This window comes from Xiphophorus hellerii, chromosome 1 (genome assembly GCF_003331165.1).
Source record: "Xiphophorus hellerii strain 12219 chromosome 1, Xiphophorus_hellerii-4.1, whole genome shotgun sequence".
In the NCBI taxonomy this organism is placed as follows: domain Eukaryota; kingdom Metazoa; phylum Chordata; class Actinopteri; order Cyprinodontiformes; family Poeciliidae; genus Xiphophorus; species Xiphophorus hellerii.
Window position 1 is genome coordinate 23,176,081 of NC_045672.1, and position 20,069 is coordinate 23,196,149.

The following is a 20,069-nucleotide window of genomic DNA, read 5'->3' on the forward strand; positions in this document are numbered from 1 at the left end:
TGGTAAAGAAAACCTTTGCTAATCTTTTATCAATCTGATAAATTTATATCAGCAGGATTAACTAATGTTTTCAATATATGTGATTAGTATTTTAAAACAAACCAAACACTTTAGGGTGTATTTCTCTGTCAATAAGTCAAAATGATCAGTGCAATTAGTGGTGGTAACTCCAAGTATACTATTTAAATACAAATCAACATAAAAACACACTTTATGTTACAGAAACTCAGAGTTTTTCTTTTAGATTATGGAATAAAGTCTGGAAACTTTTCCCACACTTGGTGTTCACTTTTCTTTACTCATCTCAACCTGGAAAATGATCAAAGCAAAAATAAATACTTTTCCAGACTTTTAAGGAGTGCTGAGGATCCCTGCTTTAAGGAGGACCTTTGATATCGGATTTGCTCTTCAACCAATCCCCAAAACAAACATTTGTCACCTTAACTACTAAGCTCAGCACAGCTCAATCCATCTTCAAGTAGTTTTTTTTCCACTGCAGACTTTTCCAAGACCCAGGGAAAACACTAAGAGTGAGCCAGAACAGCATGAATGTGGGTTGTAAATGATAGCTGTTTCCTGAACGTTAAATTGCTCAGCAGAGCTGTGGGGGACTGCAGATATAAGAGCTTCGTCAGTGGTGGGTTTGTCGCCTTAAGCAATCAATTTCACTTGATGCATAAGCAAGAGTCTGATGCAATGTTAACACTGATTACAATAGTTTTAAGGAGAGGGGGATTCCTGGAATAGCAGCACGCAAAAGTGGAAATTCATCGTAAAAATGCCCCCTAAATGTTATTACAGCGATCTCTGTAGGGAGAGAATTAAATATCTGCACCTAACAAATGATTATCAGATGTTTTCTAATAAAGTTAATCAAAGTCTCAGTTTTTACTGCCAAAAAGCTTGGTGGTTTCTCTTTTTCTTTTTCTCCTGTCACCGTCTACATGTCTTTTTCTTTATCGCCTTCCCTCTTGTCAGTCTGCAGTGCCGTAAACACAAAATGTCATAATCATAAAATCTTTCAGGAAACTTCAGCATCCAGTGATGACAAGGTCCCAACAAATCAAACACAAACCCACCGGCTTCCCTGGCAGCGAGCAGAGGGAACGTCAGCCAGGAAACCTCTGATTTCCCGTAAACCAATTTTTAAAAAAAGAGAGAAACAACAAACGGAAATGGAGCCATTGCTGCTTTACTGATTAGCTCGGTAATTGCAGTGGAAATGCCACTCTGAGGTTGATAAGAAAAGAAAGTGCATTGGCATATTCAGGAAATACTAATCAGTCTCCGAGGCTTTCTCGCAGGCGGTTGCAGTTTCTCTCGTTGTGAATGCGACTGCATCCTGCCACTGTTTCTTTTTCTTTTTTCTTTTTTAATCTGCGGTTTGCTACATGTTTATGTGTCCATGTGTGCAACTCCGTTTAGGCTCACTAGCTAAAAATAAAAGCCTCCCACCTCCTGCTCTTTTACATTGCTTGCCAAAAGCAGCATAGCGGAATAAATAAATCGCTATAGAATATTTTTCTATAACTCATAGTTTAATTATATAAGTAAATAAATAAATAAATAAATGTCTGACTAACAAAAACGTAACGTTCCGTTTAAAACAAACAACAAAGAAAATTGGAATATGGCTTGATACTGTGGTTGCATAAGTTTATCTGTCTACTTATTAGAAATCCCCATTAATTTCCACCAAAGGTGCTAATCTTTGTAGGTTCCAAGTGATAAAATACAAAAATATTAATAAATGAGAGTTCAGAGCAGTCTTAGAAAACACTGTACTGTTTAAATCTCCATTTTTAATTAACTTACGTCATTCCTGAATTGGTCTGTGGACTACAGATTTTTTATAACAAGTTTGTCTCAGCACCACTCACATGTTTAAATTTAATCAAAAAGTGGTTCAACAAACTATTACTCTAAGGACGTCCACACATACATCGTCAGGAGTGAGTACTCTTGTATTCTTATATTTTTTTATTATTTTCTGTGCTGCACTGCAGTACTCGTCAAAGAGGCATTTGATTGGTTAACCTTTCCAACATGTCAGCTTCAGACAAGGGCAGCGGTAGCATTATTCACAGACTCAGATGTCCATGGCAGACAGATAAATACATTCAGGATTTGGTTTTCAGTAAATAGTGAATAGCCCAGGATTTTTCTACATACAGTTAAAATGTCCTTCCCATGCAAGTAAGGTTTCTCTCTGGGTACTCCAGCTTCCTCCCACAGTCCTAAAACATGACTGTCTGGTACCTAAAAATTTTACTCAAGCTCTACTTCAACTTATTTTTACTCAAGAAAAAGTAAAAAGAAGCTACCCAAGAAATGATTAAGGTAACAAGAAGCAATTTTTGAATACTGAGTAACTGTTTAACCATAGCCAATGATGTAATATTTAATAACGATGAGATCAGACTGATGAAAATATAAAATTATGTGCAAATTTTTACATTTTAAAGACTAAATTAATGCAAATGAATAACAGAATAACTAATTCAGCCAGGAGAAACACTTTCTAAACAATTATTATCAATAAATAAATACATGAAAGTAATACTTACAATAGGTAATAAGTACTGTATGTTAGAAAAGGGTAAAGTACTTCCATCAATGATGTAAGCTGTCGACTGTATATTCACTATCTACAAGTAGTGGGCTCAGCAGATAGAAAATAGCATGAGAACAACAAAGACTGTGAACAAATACAGGTCTATATTTAAAATAAGTATCCATGTGTGTGTCTGTGTCTCTTACATTTTTGATTAAAATATGTTTTTTTTTCTTTCATTGAAGTTGTTTTGTAAAATATCCAGAACTTTTACTAAAAGTAGGAGTAGCAATGGTTCATAGAAATATTATAAAAGAGTAATAAAAATTAATTAGGAAAGTACATTAGTCCAAAAAGTTACTCATGTAAATGTAACACAGTATATTAGTAAAATAATTAAGCATGTTGGAATTCTGCTTGGGTTGCTAGGTGACGGGCTTATATTCACTAAGGTTGCTAGGTAAAGGCCTGGGCTTCACTAAGGTTGCTAGGTGACGGGCAGTGCCTGCTGATTTGTGACGTTAAATTCGGAAGGCTTTTGAATTCGGAAGGCACCAACAAAAAATTTAAACAAAAAACGAGACTCAAATAGAAGTACATCAGGTCCCCTTTAATTTATTATATGTTTTTAAAAAATATCCTTGTTTTTAACTAGATAATTAGTCAAGCAGACCACCAGTAACAACACTAATAAATGTGTTTAATATGAGGAGAGAGAATATTCCTGCATAATAAATACTCATTAGAGCTGCGTTAGCGTTAGACACCCAGAGTATTTCTTCTTCCAACTCTTCATATTATAATTCTAGTTTGTTTGTTTTTTTGCTGGCCAAAATGCCTCCCGCTCTTTTTCCTTCACTTCCCTCTCCTTCATCCTTTCGCCCTTGCCTCATGCCGAGCCTTTGGCTGCGGCGCTTCGTACCGGCTACATCCTCACCTGTCACTACAGCTGCTCCCATCTGTCCTTTCTCACTTTGCCTTGCCCTGCGTCCATCTCTGCGACCTTGTTACACACAGAGGCCCCCTCGTCTGTCTGCCCACAGCTCCTGTGTGCTTTTTACACAAATGGGGGAAAAAAACACATGAAAGCAGGATTTGTTTGAAAATGCTGCTTCTCTCAGCTCTCGTGTCTCTGCCAGCTGCTGTTTGTACTGTGGTAGAATTATTGGATTGTTTACCGGTTTACTTGTTGTCTGCTATCAATCAGCAGTGTTTACAGTACGTGTTCCTTTATAATACAGGATTACTGAGGGGAGTTGGTGTGTGTGTGTGTGTGTGTGTGCGTGTGGGCATCTCGCTCAATAACCTGCTTTAACTATACAACTGCTCGGACGATTCTAGTTTAATTTCATTTGCATTTGGGAAATCTTTCATTTCATGCCCATCTGCTTGTTCATCTCTTTTAAAAAAAGGAAAGTAAATCTGATTTGTCCGGTTTTTATTTTTGCACTGTTGCTACAAATTAAAACATTGGGATTTTGAATCAGTTGGATGCTGTAACCTTTTTTGTAATCTTTTTTTTATTGTTGGTTGTAGCACTTTCATAAAGGCTCTCAAGTCTGATGTGTTTCAGTAATGAGGTGGCTTGATTGGCACAATTTACTTAAACTGTTGATATCTGCCAGATTTTTGAAACACAAGTAATTACATTTTATGACGTTTAAAACAGTATCAAGTTTATGATGCAGGAGGAAACTTGTGAAAGTTCTGTCTGCAGATGATTGCCTGGAATTACCTAGATAGATTTTACAAGTTAAATTGTCATCAGTTCATATTCATTGCAGAGTAAACATGCTAGCATTAGTCTAGCATCTCACGAAGATGTTCTGTTTCAAATAACCAGAAAGTGGAAGATGGGAGTCTGTTGAAAGCTTTAGCTGTATTGAGTAAGATACAATGTCATTAAATTTTATTTGTCCCATTATATATTTCTCTTTGTGCTTTTTTCCCCACACTTACAAGCTTCCAATCAACCAAGTAGTTTGACAAATACAGCCTACAAAAAACTACATTTATTATGGAAAAAGGAACAATACCCAAACTAACCTGGCAACCTGACATCTGATATTACTGTGATGGTTTGGTGTTTCTTTGGTGCTGCAGGAAGTAGATGACTATTCCTGATGGAAACATTGGTCTCTACTATTGCCTACCGATCTGCGTATCGTTGTATAAATGTGTGTGTGTTTGTGAGTGCGTCTGGGTGAATGTGACTCTAGTGTAAAGCGCTTTGAGTGGTCAAAATGACTGGAAAAGCGCTATATAAGTTCAATCCATTTACCATTTACCATTTACTAGAAAATCCTGAAAGAAAATGTCTGACCAGCAAGCTTATGTTGGCTACCAAGAGGAAAATCACCTGGAACACACTAAGAAGTTCACACGATACAAGAAAATCAAAAATCAAAACTTGAACTGACTTTATTTGTGATGCATACTATGACTTTAAATAGCCAGTATATGCACAAATCTGCCACTGTTAATAGCAGTATGGGCCAAAATTCCTCTGGTGGGATGAAAAATACTTACTGCAATTTCTTCTGCTAAGGATGGCAGCTTTATTACTCCTATTAAAAGTTAGTTTATTTCCCCCCACCTAAATTGCTCAGAGCTGATTGTTTGGTCATGACACACCATCATAATTTAGATCTCTGCTGTGTAAGTGTAACCGGATCCTTTCTGCGTTGTGCTGGTTTTATTGATTGATCAGGCCGTGACACGGTTTGTCTTTAAAAAGGATTGTTTCTGGATTTATTCTGACGAGAACAACAAACAGAAAACAACCGTGTTATAGGCTGTCCGCTCCACGTCCTACACAAAACAAAAGTACATAACAAAAGTTAACTTAATAAATCTATAAATAAACTGGATGTAGTAAGATGAAAAATAAACAGCACACACCTCTCTTACAGGACAACATGACAAAAGGGGAGGGCCTAAGGGGCGCAAACAATTTAAAGACAATACCACAGAAGAAGAAATAAAAAGGAGGGGCTTCCGATCATAAAGTAACACAGTTAAAACAATGACAGATTTTTTAGAGGTGTTTCAGTCAGGTAAGGAACAATACAAATAACCAAAAAAAAAGAAATTTTGTGTAATTATAACAAAAGAGAAATACAACCTGGTTACATAAGCAGTGTTTGCAGGAGATATGGTATTACTCTTTTTACAAACTGGTCTCGTTTGAGTGTCAAAACTGACTAAAAGACTTCTGTAAAGGTCACATCTGTTCACACAACTCCATGAACAATCCTCTTTTATCCTCCCAATTCTTCTCCACATGCTGCTTAAGATGTGATGAGATCAAGTTTAAGTAAGATCTTGTTCCTCTGGGCCTTTTTGTCCTGGACTTTCAGACGTATTTAGGACACCTTTTTTCTGCATGTCTCTACATGTTAGCTCACCGCTGCCTTACATCTCAACCGTTCCTAGTAAAGACGAGACAGAAAGAGGTGAGGAAAATGCCACAATAATGAATTGTATCATGCTGCTGTCAGTCTAAAACATTACATAAAGCTATCAGATTGAAAACATATACTAGAAAAGACATATTTTTTGTGTTAGTTTTATCTGGTCCAGATCTTGTGATGCCTTTAAGGGATTGGGGTAACCTTTTTTGGGTCATAGACAGAAGATGAAGTGATGCATAAGTTATGCCTCTATAAAAATCTCAGTGTTTTCCTTGTTAAGGTCTTCACTTTATTCCTGTTTCTAGCCGGCGTTTGTGTACTTTGGTTTTGATTTCAGATTTTGATTTTTGATTCAGTGTTTTCTTCTTTGGGATGAAGAATAAAAATCCTTTAACAAGTTTTCGTTTGGCATTTTCAACCTCCATGGTTCATGCATCCTGCATCCGAATTCACTTCTAAATCTGCTCACGAGAAAACAACAATTTCAGCACATGACTAAATATTCTCATTATTGAAGATGACTAGCCAGCATCCAACAGAATCTTCTAAAAATATGCATCTGGGCTGATCCGTGGTCGCTTGAGTGCAGCAATGCTTCACAGTCTGAACTGCAGCATCATTCCTCCCCAGCCTCCTCAGTCCAACCAGTCCGTCTCAGTACCAGACAGCCCTTTGCAAGCCTGCCAACAGTTCACACAGAACCGGGCCCTTAAGTCACCTGCACTAATCCTCAGAATGAATAAACCATGTGCACAGCGGTGCAGCCAGCCCAATACTATTTTCAGCCCCACTGTCCTTCTTCCTCGGTCTGAGATGTCTCTGGAAAAAGTGTTTCCCCCATCTCGGCATCAGAGACAAGGAGCGCAGCAACACTGATCCATCCTAAAATCAGACATTGAGATGCTGTAGCAAAACCCCCCCCAAAAAAACAAAACAAAGAGGAACCAAAATGTCTTTCGGATGAGCAGATTTGTTTGGGATTATTGAAGCGGATGTTGGAGTTTAATTGGAAGAATGATTGGGATCAATATTTGTAGTTAACTGATCTGAAATAATTTTACATGAAGATTTTTTAAATTAGCTTTGCTGATTAGAGACGCACAATGAAGCCATTGGTGACATGAGTTTACTCTTGGCACACTTTGGGGTATTTTCCTACAGTAAACATCAGCACCACAAGGGTGCACAAACAACACTCTTCTGTGTGGATGTTTGAACTGAGGGAAGACCACTCAAAATCAACTAATTAGCGCATAACTAAAGTGTTTCAAATGTTAAAACGGTAAATGAAGCCAAATAACCGATCTGAGACAAAACAAATAGGTAAATTGTCAGATTTAATACTGAGTAGAGGGATTTTATCATATTAGAGGTGGGTGAGTGTTTAATAAGTTGAGTGTTTAAAAAGATATAAACACTCAACGAGCTCTATAAGTTTTAATAACGCTCATTCATTCGAGCTGCATGACAAAGCAGCGTCAGCTTATCATCCAAAAACCAGCAAATGTAAGAGAACCATAATTTTCTGTTTATTCAGTCAGTATTTATTACAGTTCCCACAAAATAATGTTAAAATTTTATGATTTCTTTTGTAAATTCAGCATATTATAAAAGGTTTATGTTTTGGAAAGATGGTGAAACCTCTTGATAGAAGAGAAAACTCAGATTTTTAAGAAAATGGCTGCTTATCAATTAATCGTTAACTTAAAATAATTGTAATAAAGTAGTGCTTTGGGGTTCCTGCTTTGTTATAAAGTCTGACTTTAATATAAAACATCTATTATTTGTGCTGGGGGTTTACGGCGACCTGGGTAATGTGGCAGCAATCACCATTTGGGGTTGGTCAGCAGTAAATACCTCTTCTTCAGCACTGTGGGGGAAATATTCATCTCTCAAAGGTGTTCATAAGTTCATCACTGTGCTGCTGATGGTGGCAGGAGGAAATTTAATTTCCTGTTTATTGTCTAATTCTGCTCAGCCCAATGTTCAGCATTTCTATTTTTTTACTTAAACAAAAGCTTGCGACTTGGGAAGTCAAAGGAGTGTATAATAGGAGCAGAGAGAACAAAGAGGAGGGCAAAGAAGCGATGTAGAGGAGGAGAGAGAGAAAGAACGAAGACGAGAGATGAAAGCATAATGAGCATCGTCATGCCCATGGGAGAGGATGTGAGGAGTTTGCTGTGCAGGAAAAGTGATGAAGGGTAAATGCAGAAAACTGTCAAAGACCTTTGGCAGAGAGAGGAAAGAAAACCCAGAGCTGGCACGCATTTTCTCGCTCGGCACACGACGACAGTTTCAGAAGCCAGACTGCGAAGAGCAGCTGTGCTGACCCAAAGCCGCTGGGCGATGTGGGTGGTGGCTGCGCTTCACATCTGTCGCCTCAGGCCCTAAAAACCCGGAGGAGATGCAAGCCTTAAGAATATTTTTGCCAAATGAAATATGCGACACCATCCTGCTTGAGCTTGGCTCTATTCCAGCCCCCCAGATTGCCGAAGCTGTCAGAGAAATCTGAGCTCAGTGTCCCCTGCAGGGTTACTCCTTAAGAATTCAAGATCATCAGTACATGAACTCTCCAGCAGTCAAATAATTAATTAGACACTCTGAGTGTGTCTACTGTACAACAGCAATCCTACGGCACAATAAAACTTTCAGTGCCACTGAAATCCACTTCTGCAGTCAGTGCAGAGTCCTGCTGAATATTTTCCCAACACTTCATATGTTCCACATTGAAACTGGGTCAGTTCATACCAAGGCATTGTAAGAATCAACTCCCTGAAGGTAGCAAGAGAAAATACATCATTACCAAAAGGCCTTCAGTTGGTTAAATGCATACTGCACCAGGCACATTTATTGGTACCGCTAGTAAAGATGTGTAAAAACCCGTAAAACTTAAGCCTAATTAGGAACCTACAATTAGTAATATACAACTTTTCCCCCCTGGGGAATAAATATGAAGTATTGCAGAGGCCCATTTCTTTTGGTCGCTGGCCTCTAGGCTGCAGGAGAAACCACATTTATCTTGTCAGCACTAATAGTCAGCAGGACAGCAACGGAGGCGAAATGAAATCTCCAAAGTCCATTTTTAGGGACCTGCAGTAAACATTGGTCTCTTGTTACCAAGTCTTCATAGCAACAAATTAAACACCACCTACAAGCTAACTGATTGTTTTTGTCCTGTTTTATATTATCACAAATGTAAACATTTTCTTTTTTAACTTGAACGTAACTGGAGCTGCTATGGGTAGATTAAGATTTTCTTTAACAAACAGTTGAGGAGTTTGACGTAAAACGACCAAATAAAAGGAAAAGCAGCTCATTCTGCTATGATCTGTCAAATTCAAGCTCAGTTTCTCCTGAGTTCTAGTTCTTATATTTTGAGTTGTTTCTATGTTTTGTTATTCAATATGTTTCTTTCATGTTAGTTATAGTTTTAATAATTCTTTATGTCTATTTCAGTCAATTATTTTCCCCTCTCTGTCCCAGTAAACATCCTCAGCTGTAGTTATACTCCTGACTCACATTCAGCTATTGTCAGATCCATGTGTTTTAATCCCCATGTCTCACTTTTTATTCTGTTTTTCTGTCTTTAGGACATCTTTCTGTCATTTGGCTCTTTCTTTCATGTCAACATTTGAACTATTCCCATTTTTAAGTCTGATGGCGGCTCTGTGATGCTGTGGGCCTGTTTCTCCTCCACAGGGACCGTAAAGTAATCTATAACCTGTAAATGTGAGCCGGATAATCCAGAATTTATGGTCACATCAAGACAGAAAGTGTTCACCTCTAGATTTCTCTAAGGAGTGTAGACATATAAGCAAAATATAAAGAATTTAAAGTGGGCAGAATTATCCTTAAAGTTTTGCATGTCTAATTTTAAAGCAGGACTTCTGAACACATCTCCAGCCATGAAATATAAAACTCCAGAGCTTCCCAAGGCTGCCTCCTCTCTTTTTTTGACATATCTTTCATTTTGTCTGCAGCATCTCCAAATGCATGTTTCTTACTTGAGACATGACAGCTGCAATCAGAGTACAGAAATTAGAAGGCAACTGTCACTTCTGCAGCACGGCGGGAGCTCACAAACGCACATCTATTCCCGGGGTACAGCTGTCAAATTCCTTGACAAACAAAAAAGGGCCAGGCATTAGACCAAGAGAAGCTCTTGTCAGAGTGGGACTCTCTCTTGGTTCCCCTTTGCTAGAGTTCACTGGTGAGTGGGTTGTAAAATGAGTACAGTTTGCTGTCAACACCAGAAATACCTCAGAGTCCAATTAGCCATGATGATTCCCCTCAAACGCTGAGGAGCTCAGGAGGGGCGCTGGGGGCTTCTGATAACTCTGCTGCAACTGGCAAAGCATTTATCCAGTCCTCAGAGAGAAGCTCAGAGCAAAAGGACTTCACAAGTGACTCCGATTGCTCTTAGCGTTCAAAATATTTTCACTTTATGTACCTATTTCTATTTCTCTAACAAGTTAGTTTAGTGTGTAAAATCCCCCTTCCCTTTCAGAAAAAGAAACTTGATCAGGTGGGAGCGTTTCTGCAGGAGTCTCACAGTCACAGCAGTGACGGGTTGCCCTGTCACAATAACAAATTTAGCTGGTGGATAAATTGTCCCAATTGTTGTTTTGAGACCATTTTCAAGAAATGCATTGAGAATGGCAGAATAATGCAAGTTTCCCCTCTTAAAGACCAATAAACATTAAAGAAACATTTGCATCTTTTAATGCATGTCTAATATTGTGTAAAGAAAACGCTTCAGCGGTTAATGAAAAATCTTTTTAAAATCTGATTAACTGATTAATCGTCAGAATAATCAACTGATGAAATCGATTAGTAAAATAATCCTAAGGTACAGCCCTACTTTAAAACCGCTAACCCTTGCTGAAACATGGTAGTGGAAGCCACTAGTTGTATAAAGTACTGAAATCTCAGAGTCAAGTAAAAGTATAGGTACCTCTCCAAAATATGACTTTGGTAAAAGTCCAAGTCACTGACTGAAATGTTACTTGAGTTAAAGTCTTAAAGTATCTGAAACTTCTTGTACTTAAGTATGGAAATTGCTGTAAAAATGGATGTACTCAAGTAATGTAATGAAAAGTACAAGTAAAAAGTAAAACAAGGCAAATGCAGTTTGAATGACATTTTTTATATTTTGGTAAACTTGTCAAATACACTTAAAATAATGTACACAACCAAGTGCAGGCAAAATTAAACCTGCTAATAGATATACCTGCAGGCATCATTTAGTTAAGAAAATTAGGTGCTTTACCTATAGCACAAGGTTAACTTAACCTGCTTTACAACTGAACCAGCTTCTTAGTATACCCTCCAGGACAGAAAATACAAAGTTTTTGTAAGCCTTAAGTTTTCCCTTCAAGTAAGGTCAGTGCTGAAAATGAGAAAAATAAATAGTACAGAAAATGCGGCCAACATGAAGAAAAAGAGCTGTTACGATTACTCTACTTCACAAATCAGTGAATCAGTCAATCCTACAGTCAGTAGGTGGTGCACACAACTGGTCATTATGCAAAAGAAAAAAGGAATTGGGAGGGAAATGCAGCTTATTGGCATCTGTAAACCTGGTTTTGAACTTGCATGCCTTTCCTATATTCGTTAAATTCAGTCTAAATTGCTATCGCTATGGCTTCTGTCCCCCCTTGAACAGAGGAGTCTAGGTAGCCTGCTACAGTCAACATTAGGCCTAAGCTAAATACACCACGTGTGGAACTGAAACAATGCCAAACAAAGTTCATTTATGGTCAAGATTTCACAATACAGTAGTGCCTAGTGACCAAGCTATAGTTACTGAAACAGGAGGATTATAACCATTTCATAAGACGTTACCTCGATGTGTTTCTTCAAGTTGGACGGGGAGTTTTTGTAAGATAGAATTTCCACATCTTCGGGCAGGAATAATATACACTGCATGCGGTACGACGAATCTTTAACACCCACGAAAGAGTGTATTGTATTTAAATAAGGCCATGGGCTCTCATCACCAGCTGGTGGTTCCCCTGGAGCCGTGTCCGACGTAGTTGCAGTCGTTGTGGTCTCCGTCTCCTCCTCCATGTGGCTGCTGCTGATTGCGAGACTTGCTTTGTGTTTAATGGGAGAAGCGAAACAGGTGTATCCTATTGGTGGTGATGAACCAGCCCAGGCAAGTAGGCTACCGACTTTGTTCGGTAGCCTACTTGCTACTTGCTAATCAGTAGGTGGGGTCAAAACACTTGCGTTTCTCTCTCTCGCTTTTTTGTAACGAGTAACTAAACCACACATTGAAAATGTATCGGAGTAAAAGTATGCAATTAAGTTCGGAAATATAGTGAAGTAAAAGTGAAAGTTATCAAAAATTTTCATACTCGAGGGAAGTATGAAGTACTCCAAAATATACTTAAGTAAAGTAGTGAAGTGTTTTTACTTCATTACTATACAACACTGGTGGAAGCATTATCCTGTGGGGATACATGTTTAGTCTGAATTTAATGGGAAGATAAAACTGAACTAAATGCAGGAAACGCTGGTAGAAAACCTGCCAGAGGCTGCAAAAGATTTGAAAATGCTCACAACAGAAGAACAACCCTAAACCTACAACCAGAGCCAATTTACTAGAATGGCCCAGTCAAAGTCCAGACCAAACATGGCAAGACTTGAAACTCACATTCAGTCAACTTGAGATATTCCGCAAAGAACAATGGACCAAAGTTTTATTCTCTAATAAATCTGAAAAACTTATCACAATGTAAGCATTTCATATCAGCCAATATTGATAATTATTGATTAGTTTTTGGGGTTTAAAATATCTTAAATATTCCCAAACTGGTGGCGAGACTTTTCCTCTTTTATCCACAGTTTTCACTAAAAGTTTTTTTTTTTTTTTAAGCAGTTATGAGGCACGGTGGCAAACCTTAAACTGCTGCTGCGCAAGCAGTTTAAGGTTTGGTTGTTGTTAGGTAACCAAAGGAGTGAGTGAGTGAGTTGTTGCTAGGTAACCAAAGAGTGAGTGAGTGAGTTGATTCCAAAAACCTTTCTTAGCTGGCTAAAGTCTTTCCTCTGCCTACATTTCCCAGAGTGCTGTGTGGTTCTGGATCAGAGTTCAGTGAAATTATTGAATATTCTGTCAGATGTATTATCTATTGATATTGATCATGTCTATATAGATATTATTATTGATTTATTGTCCAGTCATTATCTCTAAATGTCTAAAGCTGGTAGGTAAAACCCACAAAAAGAGCATTTCCAGTCTCTTGTTGATGTTTCCGATCTTACCTGGCTCCAGCTTGTTTCTTGTCTTACTGGTTTCATCAACAATCTCTCAATCTTTTCACCAAGAACCTCAGAAGCAGAGACATGCTCTATGGTCGCCCACTGCTGCTCTATTATCTCTGGCTGGAAACTCTCCAGTTTTCTCTGTTCAGAGTCATCCGGACCTCCGTTTCCCCCCAATGATTCCCAGAACCTTTCTAGAACACAAATATTTGCTTCAAACCCGGAACCACAAACCTGCTTCAACATTCATCTTCCTAAACTCCCTTGTCATTCTAAAATCTCCTCTCATCCTCTGATTTTGCTGAAATTCAAACATAGAGCTTCTCTGATTTGCACGTTTGTGATTTTAACTCATTTAATTATTCATTTGTGATTCTCGATGTGGGTCAGGAAACTGTGGTTGCAACAAAAGATGATTCTACAAACTATTCGCACCGAAAGGTCAAATACAAATGCACAAATATAAACTAAAAATATTAAAATAACTTCACAAAATATAGAAAGATTACATCTGCTGTGAGGCACGCTCTCTTTTCCAGACAATTTATAAATTACACAACGCTGTCACTTTAACCGATGACTTTAACTATTATGTTGCACATCTTGTTTGGGTCTTGTAAAATTAACAAAAGACAACATCTTGACAAACTACTTGCTGAACTCTTACCAAACAGAACATGACATTGAAAAGGTACCAGATTTTAAATGTCTTTTATCAGATTCTGTCCCAAAACAAACACAAACGTGTCCAACATGGCCGCCAACACGCCCTGTTTGCTATGTCATTATCATGCCTCGCTCACACTTCTGAATCTGACAGCTCAGCACTCTTTTCTGTCAAAGTCAGTGGGACGTTTTAGCATATTAATGACTGAGATTCATAGGTTGGTAAATTTGGCAGCAGCTCAGTTTTTTAGAGCATTCATTAAAAGGAAAACATCCACTCCAATTTTAATTAAACTCAAGCTATATGTCCCAAAAAATATTCTTAAACCTGTCAAGTCCAAACAATGACGGTGAAATTCTCCTCTGCAGGGACTCCACTTATCAACCACAGCTAAATTATAATAAATAAACCCCTTTTATAATATATTAAAAAGGGCTTATACTCTTTATTTCAGTATTTGTTTAAAAAAATTGTCTTGGAGACATTTAGACAGTCACTTTTTTTGTTTTTTACCGTATTTATTTAAAATAGAGTAGATCCCGTTAAATCATTTGAGAGCTGATTTTGCGCTCTTTTAACAAACAGCATGAGGCAGAGTCTTATCGGCCTCGTTTCTCGGTTTGATCTTTTCACAAAGATCAGCCAGTTGGGATATAGTTCTTTCTTTATTCATCAGGCACATTGCCGTGGAACGCCGTAAAGATTAACAATGCCTCGCATCAAAGGCGGCCTTCAAAGGAAGTGTGTTTTACAGTTTGGTGGATGTGATGTGATGTAGATTAGAAAAGGATGACGAGAGGAAAGAAATCAAGACCTTAAACCTCTCCGGCGGCTGAGCACCTTTCCGCTGTCACTCTGTTCTTCCCAAATTTAATTTTCTCAGCCCTTCCTTACAGCCTCAATTACATTTTGATAAAATAAAAAAAAGAAAAGGAATAGGAAAATGATTCTTGGACTGATCCAACTGCAAGAAGCTGTCATTATTTTCGATTTATTTGAAACACGGAGAGATCAGCGAGATGCTTCAGCAGGAATCAGAGGCGCGCCTCATGTTCCAGGCGTTCACGTCTCCACATTTCATATTTCAGCATCTGAAAGAGCCGAGGCAGAACTAATCAAATGTTGGAAAAGACGTGCCCATCGGTGCAGAGAAGTGATGCAACGTTCGGGTTAAGGAGACATGCTCTCTGCTCTGGCATCATTAAAGCGCCACACAACCACAAGCTTCCTCCCACGACTCAAAGGGACCGCTTGGTGGTGGAAATTATGCTTCCTGTTCTCACTTCAGGGGAAAACAAACTCAATAGAGGCCTTGTTATGACGCAACTTGAAGACAAGTTAAACGGTGGTCACAGTTTATGAAACTTTATTACTTTATTAGACAGAAGTACAGAAAATCAGTGGACTTGCTCCAACATGCTAACTTCAGTTAGAGTTCTCAACATTTCTTTATCACAAAGGTTTTATGTCAAAGCATGTACAGCACAGGTGTCAAACTCAAGGCCCGTGGGCCAAATCCGGCACGCCACAGCTTTTTATGTGGCCCTCTAGAGTCGAGACTAGACACCAAGTGTGCTTAAATATTATGTTTTCAATCAAATCAATGCCGTTTTTATCTGTTTACTGCTAAATTATATCAATCAGTTGGGAGTTTATTGCAGATTTTTCTCAAAAATTGTCAAAACTTTTTTACTTGTACTAAACAGCTGCCTCAGCTTTAATTGATGTCAGATTGTAGTCCATGAGCCATACAGCGAGTAGTAAAAAGTGGCATTTACCGTCATAAATAATATCGCAAATATTTCCACTTTTATAGCAAAAAGAATCACAAAATTCTGGAGGGACTGAAAAGATGTTCAATAATATTATTTAATTTTAATAATTCATTGATATTTTAGAGGTTTGTGAACAAGTTTTCTCAACACATTCTGGCACAACCAGCCGTTAAAGAGTATTCACAATCTTGATTTGGCCCAAAATGAAAATGAGTTTCATTAAACTCATCATAAATCTTTGATGTACAAATATTTACAAAAAATGAAGAATGTTTCTGCAAAAGAAAACATTTCTCCCAGAATCAGGGTTATAATTGTTTATTTTGTCGTGACTTTTTATTTGTGTAATTCAGGTAGTTTTAATTGTGTTTGATAGTTTTTATTAGTTATTATTAATTAAACCTAATTTAGTTTTAATTTAGTTTTTATTAGCGAAAGTAGTAATTTTAATTTTTTCATACTTTGGTTATTTTTTATGTGCTGAAATCAAAAAGGTTAAAAGAATTGTATTTGTGATTATATTTACACCAATCAGGTAATGATTATTCAACAAAAGACAACATTTTAACAAAACATTTATTAAATTATTATTGGACAACCAAATGACGCTGAAGTTTTCTCTCAGCTTTTAGTGTCACCATTTTGCCGACTAGCATAAGTACCGAGTATGGACTACCGTAATTTACCAGCAGAGTAATAAATAGAGTCATAAACACGAAATCGGAGGATATTATATCTATAATTTGAATATGCTTTAGTTAGTTTTATAAAAGCACAATATATTTCCAGTTAGTAACAGTTTTTCACTTAAATTACTGTTTTTCTTTATTTAAGTTTTCATTATTTTGTTAGTTAAATGTAACGAGCTTTCTCCTCATAAACGAGTACATTTTGTCACATTACAACCGAACACTTTAATTTTATTGTTAATTAATAGAAGTAGCAGAGAGCTGGTAAGTATACAGAAAAGGATACTGTCCTGGTTGAGATTAGAAAGGACCCAAATGTAGAGAAAACTGTGGCTAAACAGAGTGCTTTAATAAAATAAGAGGAACTTACAGGGAAAACCGCAGGGAGAGAAGGTCATCGAACGTGGATAGTAAACGGAAGAACCGAGCGATGAATAATGAAAAACCAGGAACCTAAATACTGAGGCAGGGTGGAGAATCACAAAGGAACCAGATGAACTAATCAGAGGACAAAGCAGGGAAATAAAGGAGGAGACTGATTAACGCAGAATGAGCTGAGATAAGACTTAAAGATCCACAAACTAAAAAGCAAAAGGTCTGAAAATAATCTAAGATAAATCTAGATCCCTGTCTTTAACATTATTGCTCTGCACCCTACATAACTTTTGACAAATGTTGATTTTTATCTTCTTACTTTTCCATGAATATGTGCTTTGTGGAGTTTATAATCAAACGGACTCTAAATTTTGGAAATTTCTTCTTCTTGGTAGGTTTACAGATGTGTAATAGTGAGAAAATTAATTGAACAGTCCTCTTCGAGAACTACTAATTTGTTGAATTTTGAAGGCCATTGGTTAAACAAAATTTTATTTAGATGTGTCTGACTACAGGAGGATGAAAACAAATGTAAAGCTAAGATATTTTTAGTTGTAAAATAACTTTTATACTCTACTTTTTGTTGGTTTATGACATACAAACACAATAAAATAGAATAAATTTAGTGTGGATGTAATGTGTTGAAATCTAAGCAAAGTCAGTGGATAAAATCCAGTCAGAAAAAATAAGAAAACAGTAAAGACTGCAATTTATATTTGATGTAATTAAGTTCACAATGTAATTTTAGAGTGTTTTGTCTGTTTTCAAAGACTGGAAATTAAGAACATTCTTTAATGTCTACACAGCACAAGGTGAAAATGAGTGCTTTCGATTTTGGGTCATTTTGACTGTTAAAATGGTTTTCAGCCTTTCTGCTGGTTTTAAACTGGCAGAAAGGCTGAAAGCACCAGCAGTGTTGTTACTGAACAAACAGCAGCGCTCAAGCAGGAGGGAAAACTCAGCAGCATCATAAGAGATAAAAGTTTTATTTCTTTCCCTACAGACTTGTAAGTACAAAAAGTGAAAACAGAAATTATATTGTAAAAATGTAAGAGAAAAAAAAGAAAATACTAAAAATGATCTAAAGAACTTGATATTTTAATGATAACCCTATTAAAAATTAAACCAAGTCCATGTTGACCAAACTTTTAAAAAGGAAGAGATAGCCACGCCTGGTTTGGATTTCTTTGAGAAACTTTACACCCCAGGTTATTTATCATCAGACCTTTAGGGATTTTCTTTGTTATGGAGGTGAAGAAAATTATCTGCATCTCCAAACACGCTCACAATCTGCAGCACGTAAAATATAACCTTAATTCTGCTTTGTACAACTCCACACTATGCTGAAAAGTATCTGCACTTCAGTTCTGGCTCCTGTAGTTTATCCTGGTGAAACATCTGTGTGGGCAGATGTTAATAATATATCTAATTAACACCGCTTCAGTTTTAGGGGCGGCACATAAATTAAGCTGCAGAGGTGATGACTTTAGCAGTTGCTTCATTCTAGTCTATGATCCGAGTTTAACCACCGTAATTTTTCTCAGTGACATTTCAGTGACTGCCTGGAGAGTTTTAACAGTCAGAACCTTGTCATTCATCGCAGACCTCCATTTTAAAGTAAACAACGCCGTGGTCGGACTTCGCTGAAACATTTCCAAGAGAAAAAAAAAAGGAGAGGTATATCCACAAAGTCTGCAGCAAGAATAGGCGGGGTCCGCTATACATGTTCGCAACAAAGTCCAATAAAATAATTCTGAGATGACAGAAATTTGGTTGGGATGTTCAGGAAAAACCCATGATCCAAAAGCAGCTGGAACAAGAGTGTGTTTTATATCACCAAGCACCGAGAGTGTAAACAGAAATAAGATGGTAAAAACAGAAATGGTAGCTCCATTAAAGCAAACTGTCTTCTGGAGAAAAGTTTAATAATTAGAGGAGAAAAAATTATGAAAAAAATATATATATCAAAGAGGTGATGATGAGGCTGTCAAAAGCAAAAACACTGTACCAAGTAGCAAGGCGGTGTTAGCATGATGCTGTGGGATGACTTAGTATGTTGCACAACTTCCTCCAGATTCTCCAGCTTCACTTCAAACCAACAGCAAAACAAAACAACATTTAACTTCTTCATCATCATCCATTATTTAAAGGCCTGGTTCCGTCCAACCAGTTTAAACGATCGGTTCCGATTCTGACAAGCTGATCAAACATTCAGGCATGTCAAATGTTTGATTAATACAAAAAGAAAATATTTAAAGGACATGAATCCAAATTTCACGCATTTTATATTCCAACTTATTTGGTCACCTGATATGCCAAAATTCATTCAATTTGTTAGCTGCATAATGACTTCACCCTTTAAAAATAATGGCTTGAAAAGGTTATAACCCTTAAATTAAAATGGCATTCATGACCGCGACGAGGGGTTGAAAACTTCTCACCATCTACTCCTACTTTGCTTTCAGAGTTAAATAATTCCTTGCAACCTGTTTAGTATTTTATGCTTTCTAATGGTCCAGGACCTGAAAAGCATCTACGCACAGAAAAAACACAAAAGTTTAAACCTGTTGATGCTTCATCTTTTCTGGCTTCTGGCCTCTACTGACCAGTCTCATATGCATGGGCTTTGGTTGGATGTGAACATTGTGTGAAATGCTAAAGAGGGTGAACAAAGAGCCCAAAATGTAATGTGTGTGGAAAAAACAAAGCATTGGCTCTAATATTTGCAATCCAGCTTCCAAATATTTACTGGCAGCTCCTGACGCCCCTGATCCTGAGGGCTTGCAGCCTTACAATAAATTTGAGGAGAGAAACTCACCACTTTGAAGTGCTCCGGTCTGCACTCTGTGCCGTGGAAGTGGCAGGACAGCAGCATGTCGTTGAGGTTGTGGCCGGTGCGGTCGTAGAATTCCCGCATGTTGAAAGGTCTCGGCTTGAAGTTCTGGAAGTCGGTTTTGAGCTTCAGGCTCTCCAGAACGCTCTCCTCCACCAGGTGTATGTCCCTGATCTCATACCTGGAGAAAGAGAGAGAGAGCGAAAAAGAGAGATATTTATGGAGGAATTTTTCTGCCATAACCCAAGAGCACACATTTTCAGTCTGAAAGCAGGATTTCATGTCTTCTGTTCTCAAAACTTTTTATACTTTTGCTTTCAATTTTATTTCGAAAGCAGGACTTTATGTCTTTCTTCTCAAAACTTGTACTAAAAACTTCTCTTTGTGCTCACACTGCAGCCTGAAGTGACCCAATTCCAATTTTTTGTCAAATCAAATTTTTTTTTGGCCGCGGCCATTCACACTTCCAAATAAATGCGACTTGGATGTGTTTTGCA

The 20,069-nt window shown here is 37.5% G+C and overlaps 1 protein-coding gene across 2 annotated transcripts in view; it reads right to left on the bottom strand.

Annotated features, from left to right (window-relative positions):
- LOC116726996 (acid-sensing ion channel 1A-like) overlaps positions 1–20,069 on the bottom strand; it is a 72,534-nt gene that overhangs the window by 43,094 nt on the left and 9,371 nt on the right. For both annotated transcript variants that reach the window (XM_032574130.1, XM_032574039.1), the window contains exon 2: positions 19,558–19,753. In XM_032574130.1, the coding sequence (XP_032430021.1) occupies positions 19,558–19,753 (196 nt within the window). The remainder of the gene's footprint in view (positions 1–19,557; positions 19,754–20,069) is intronic.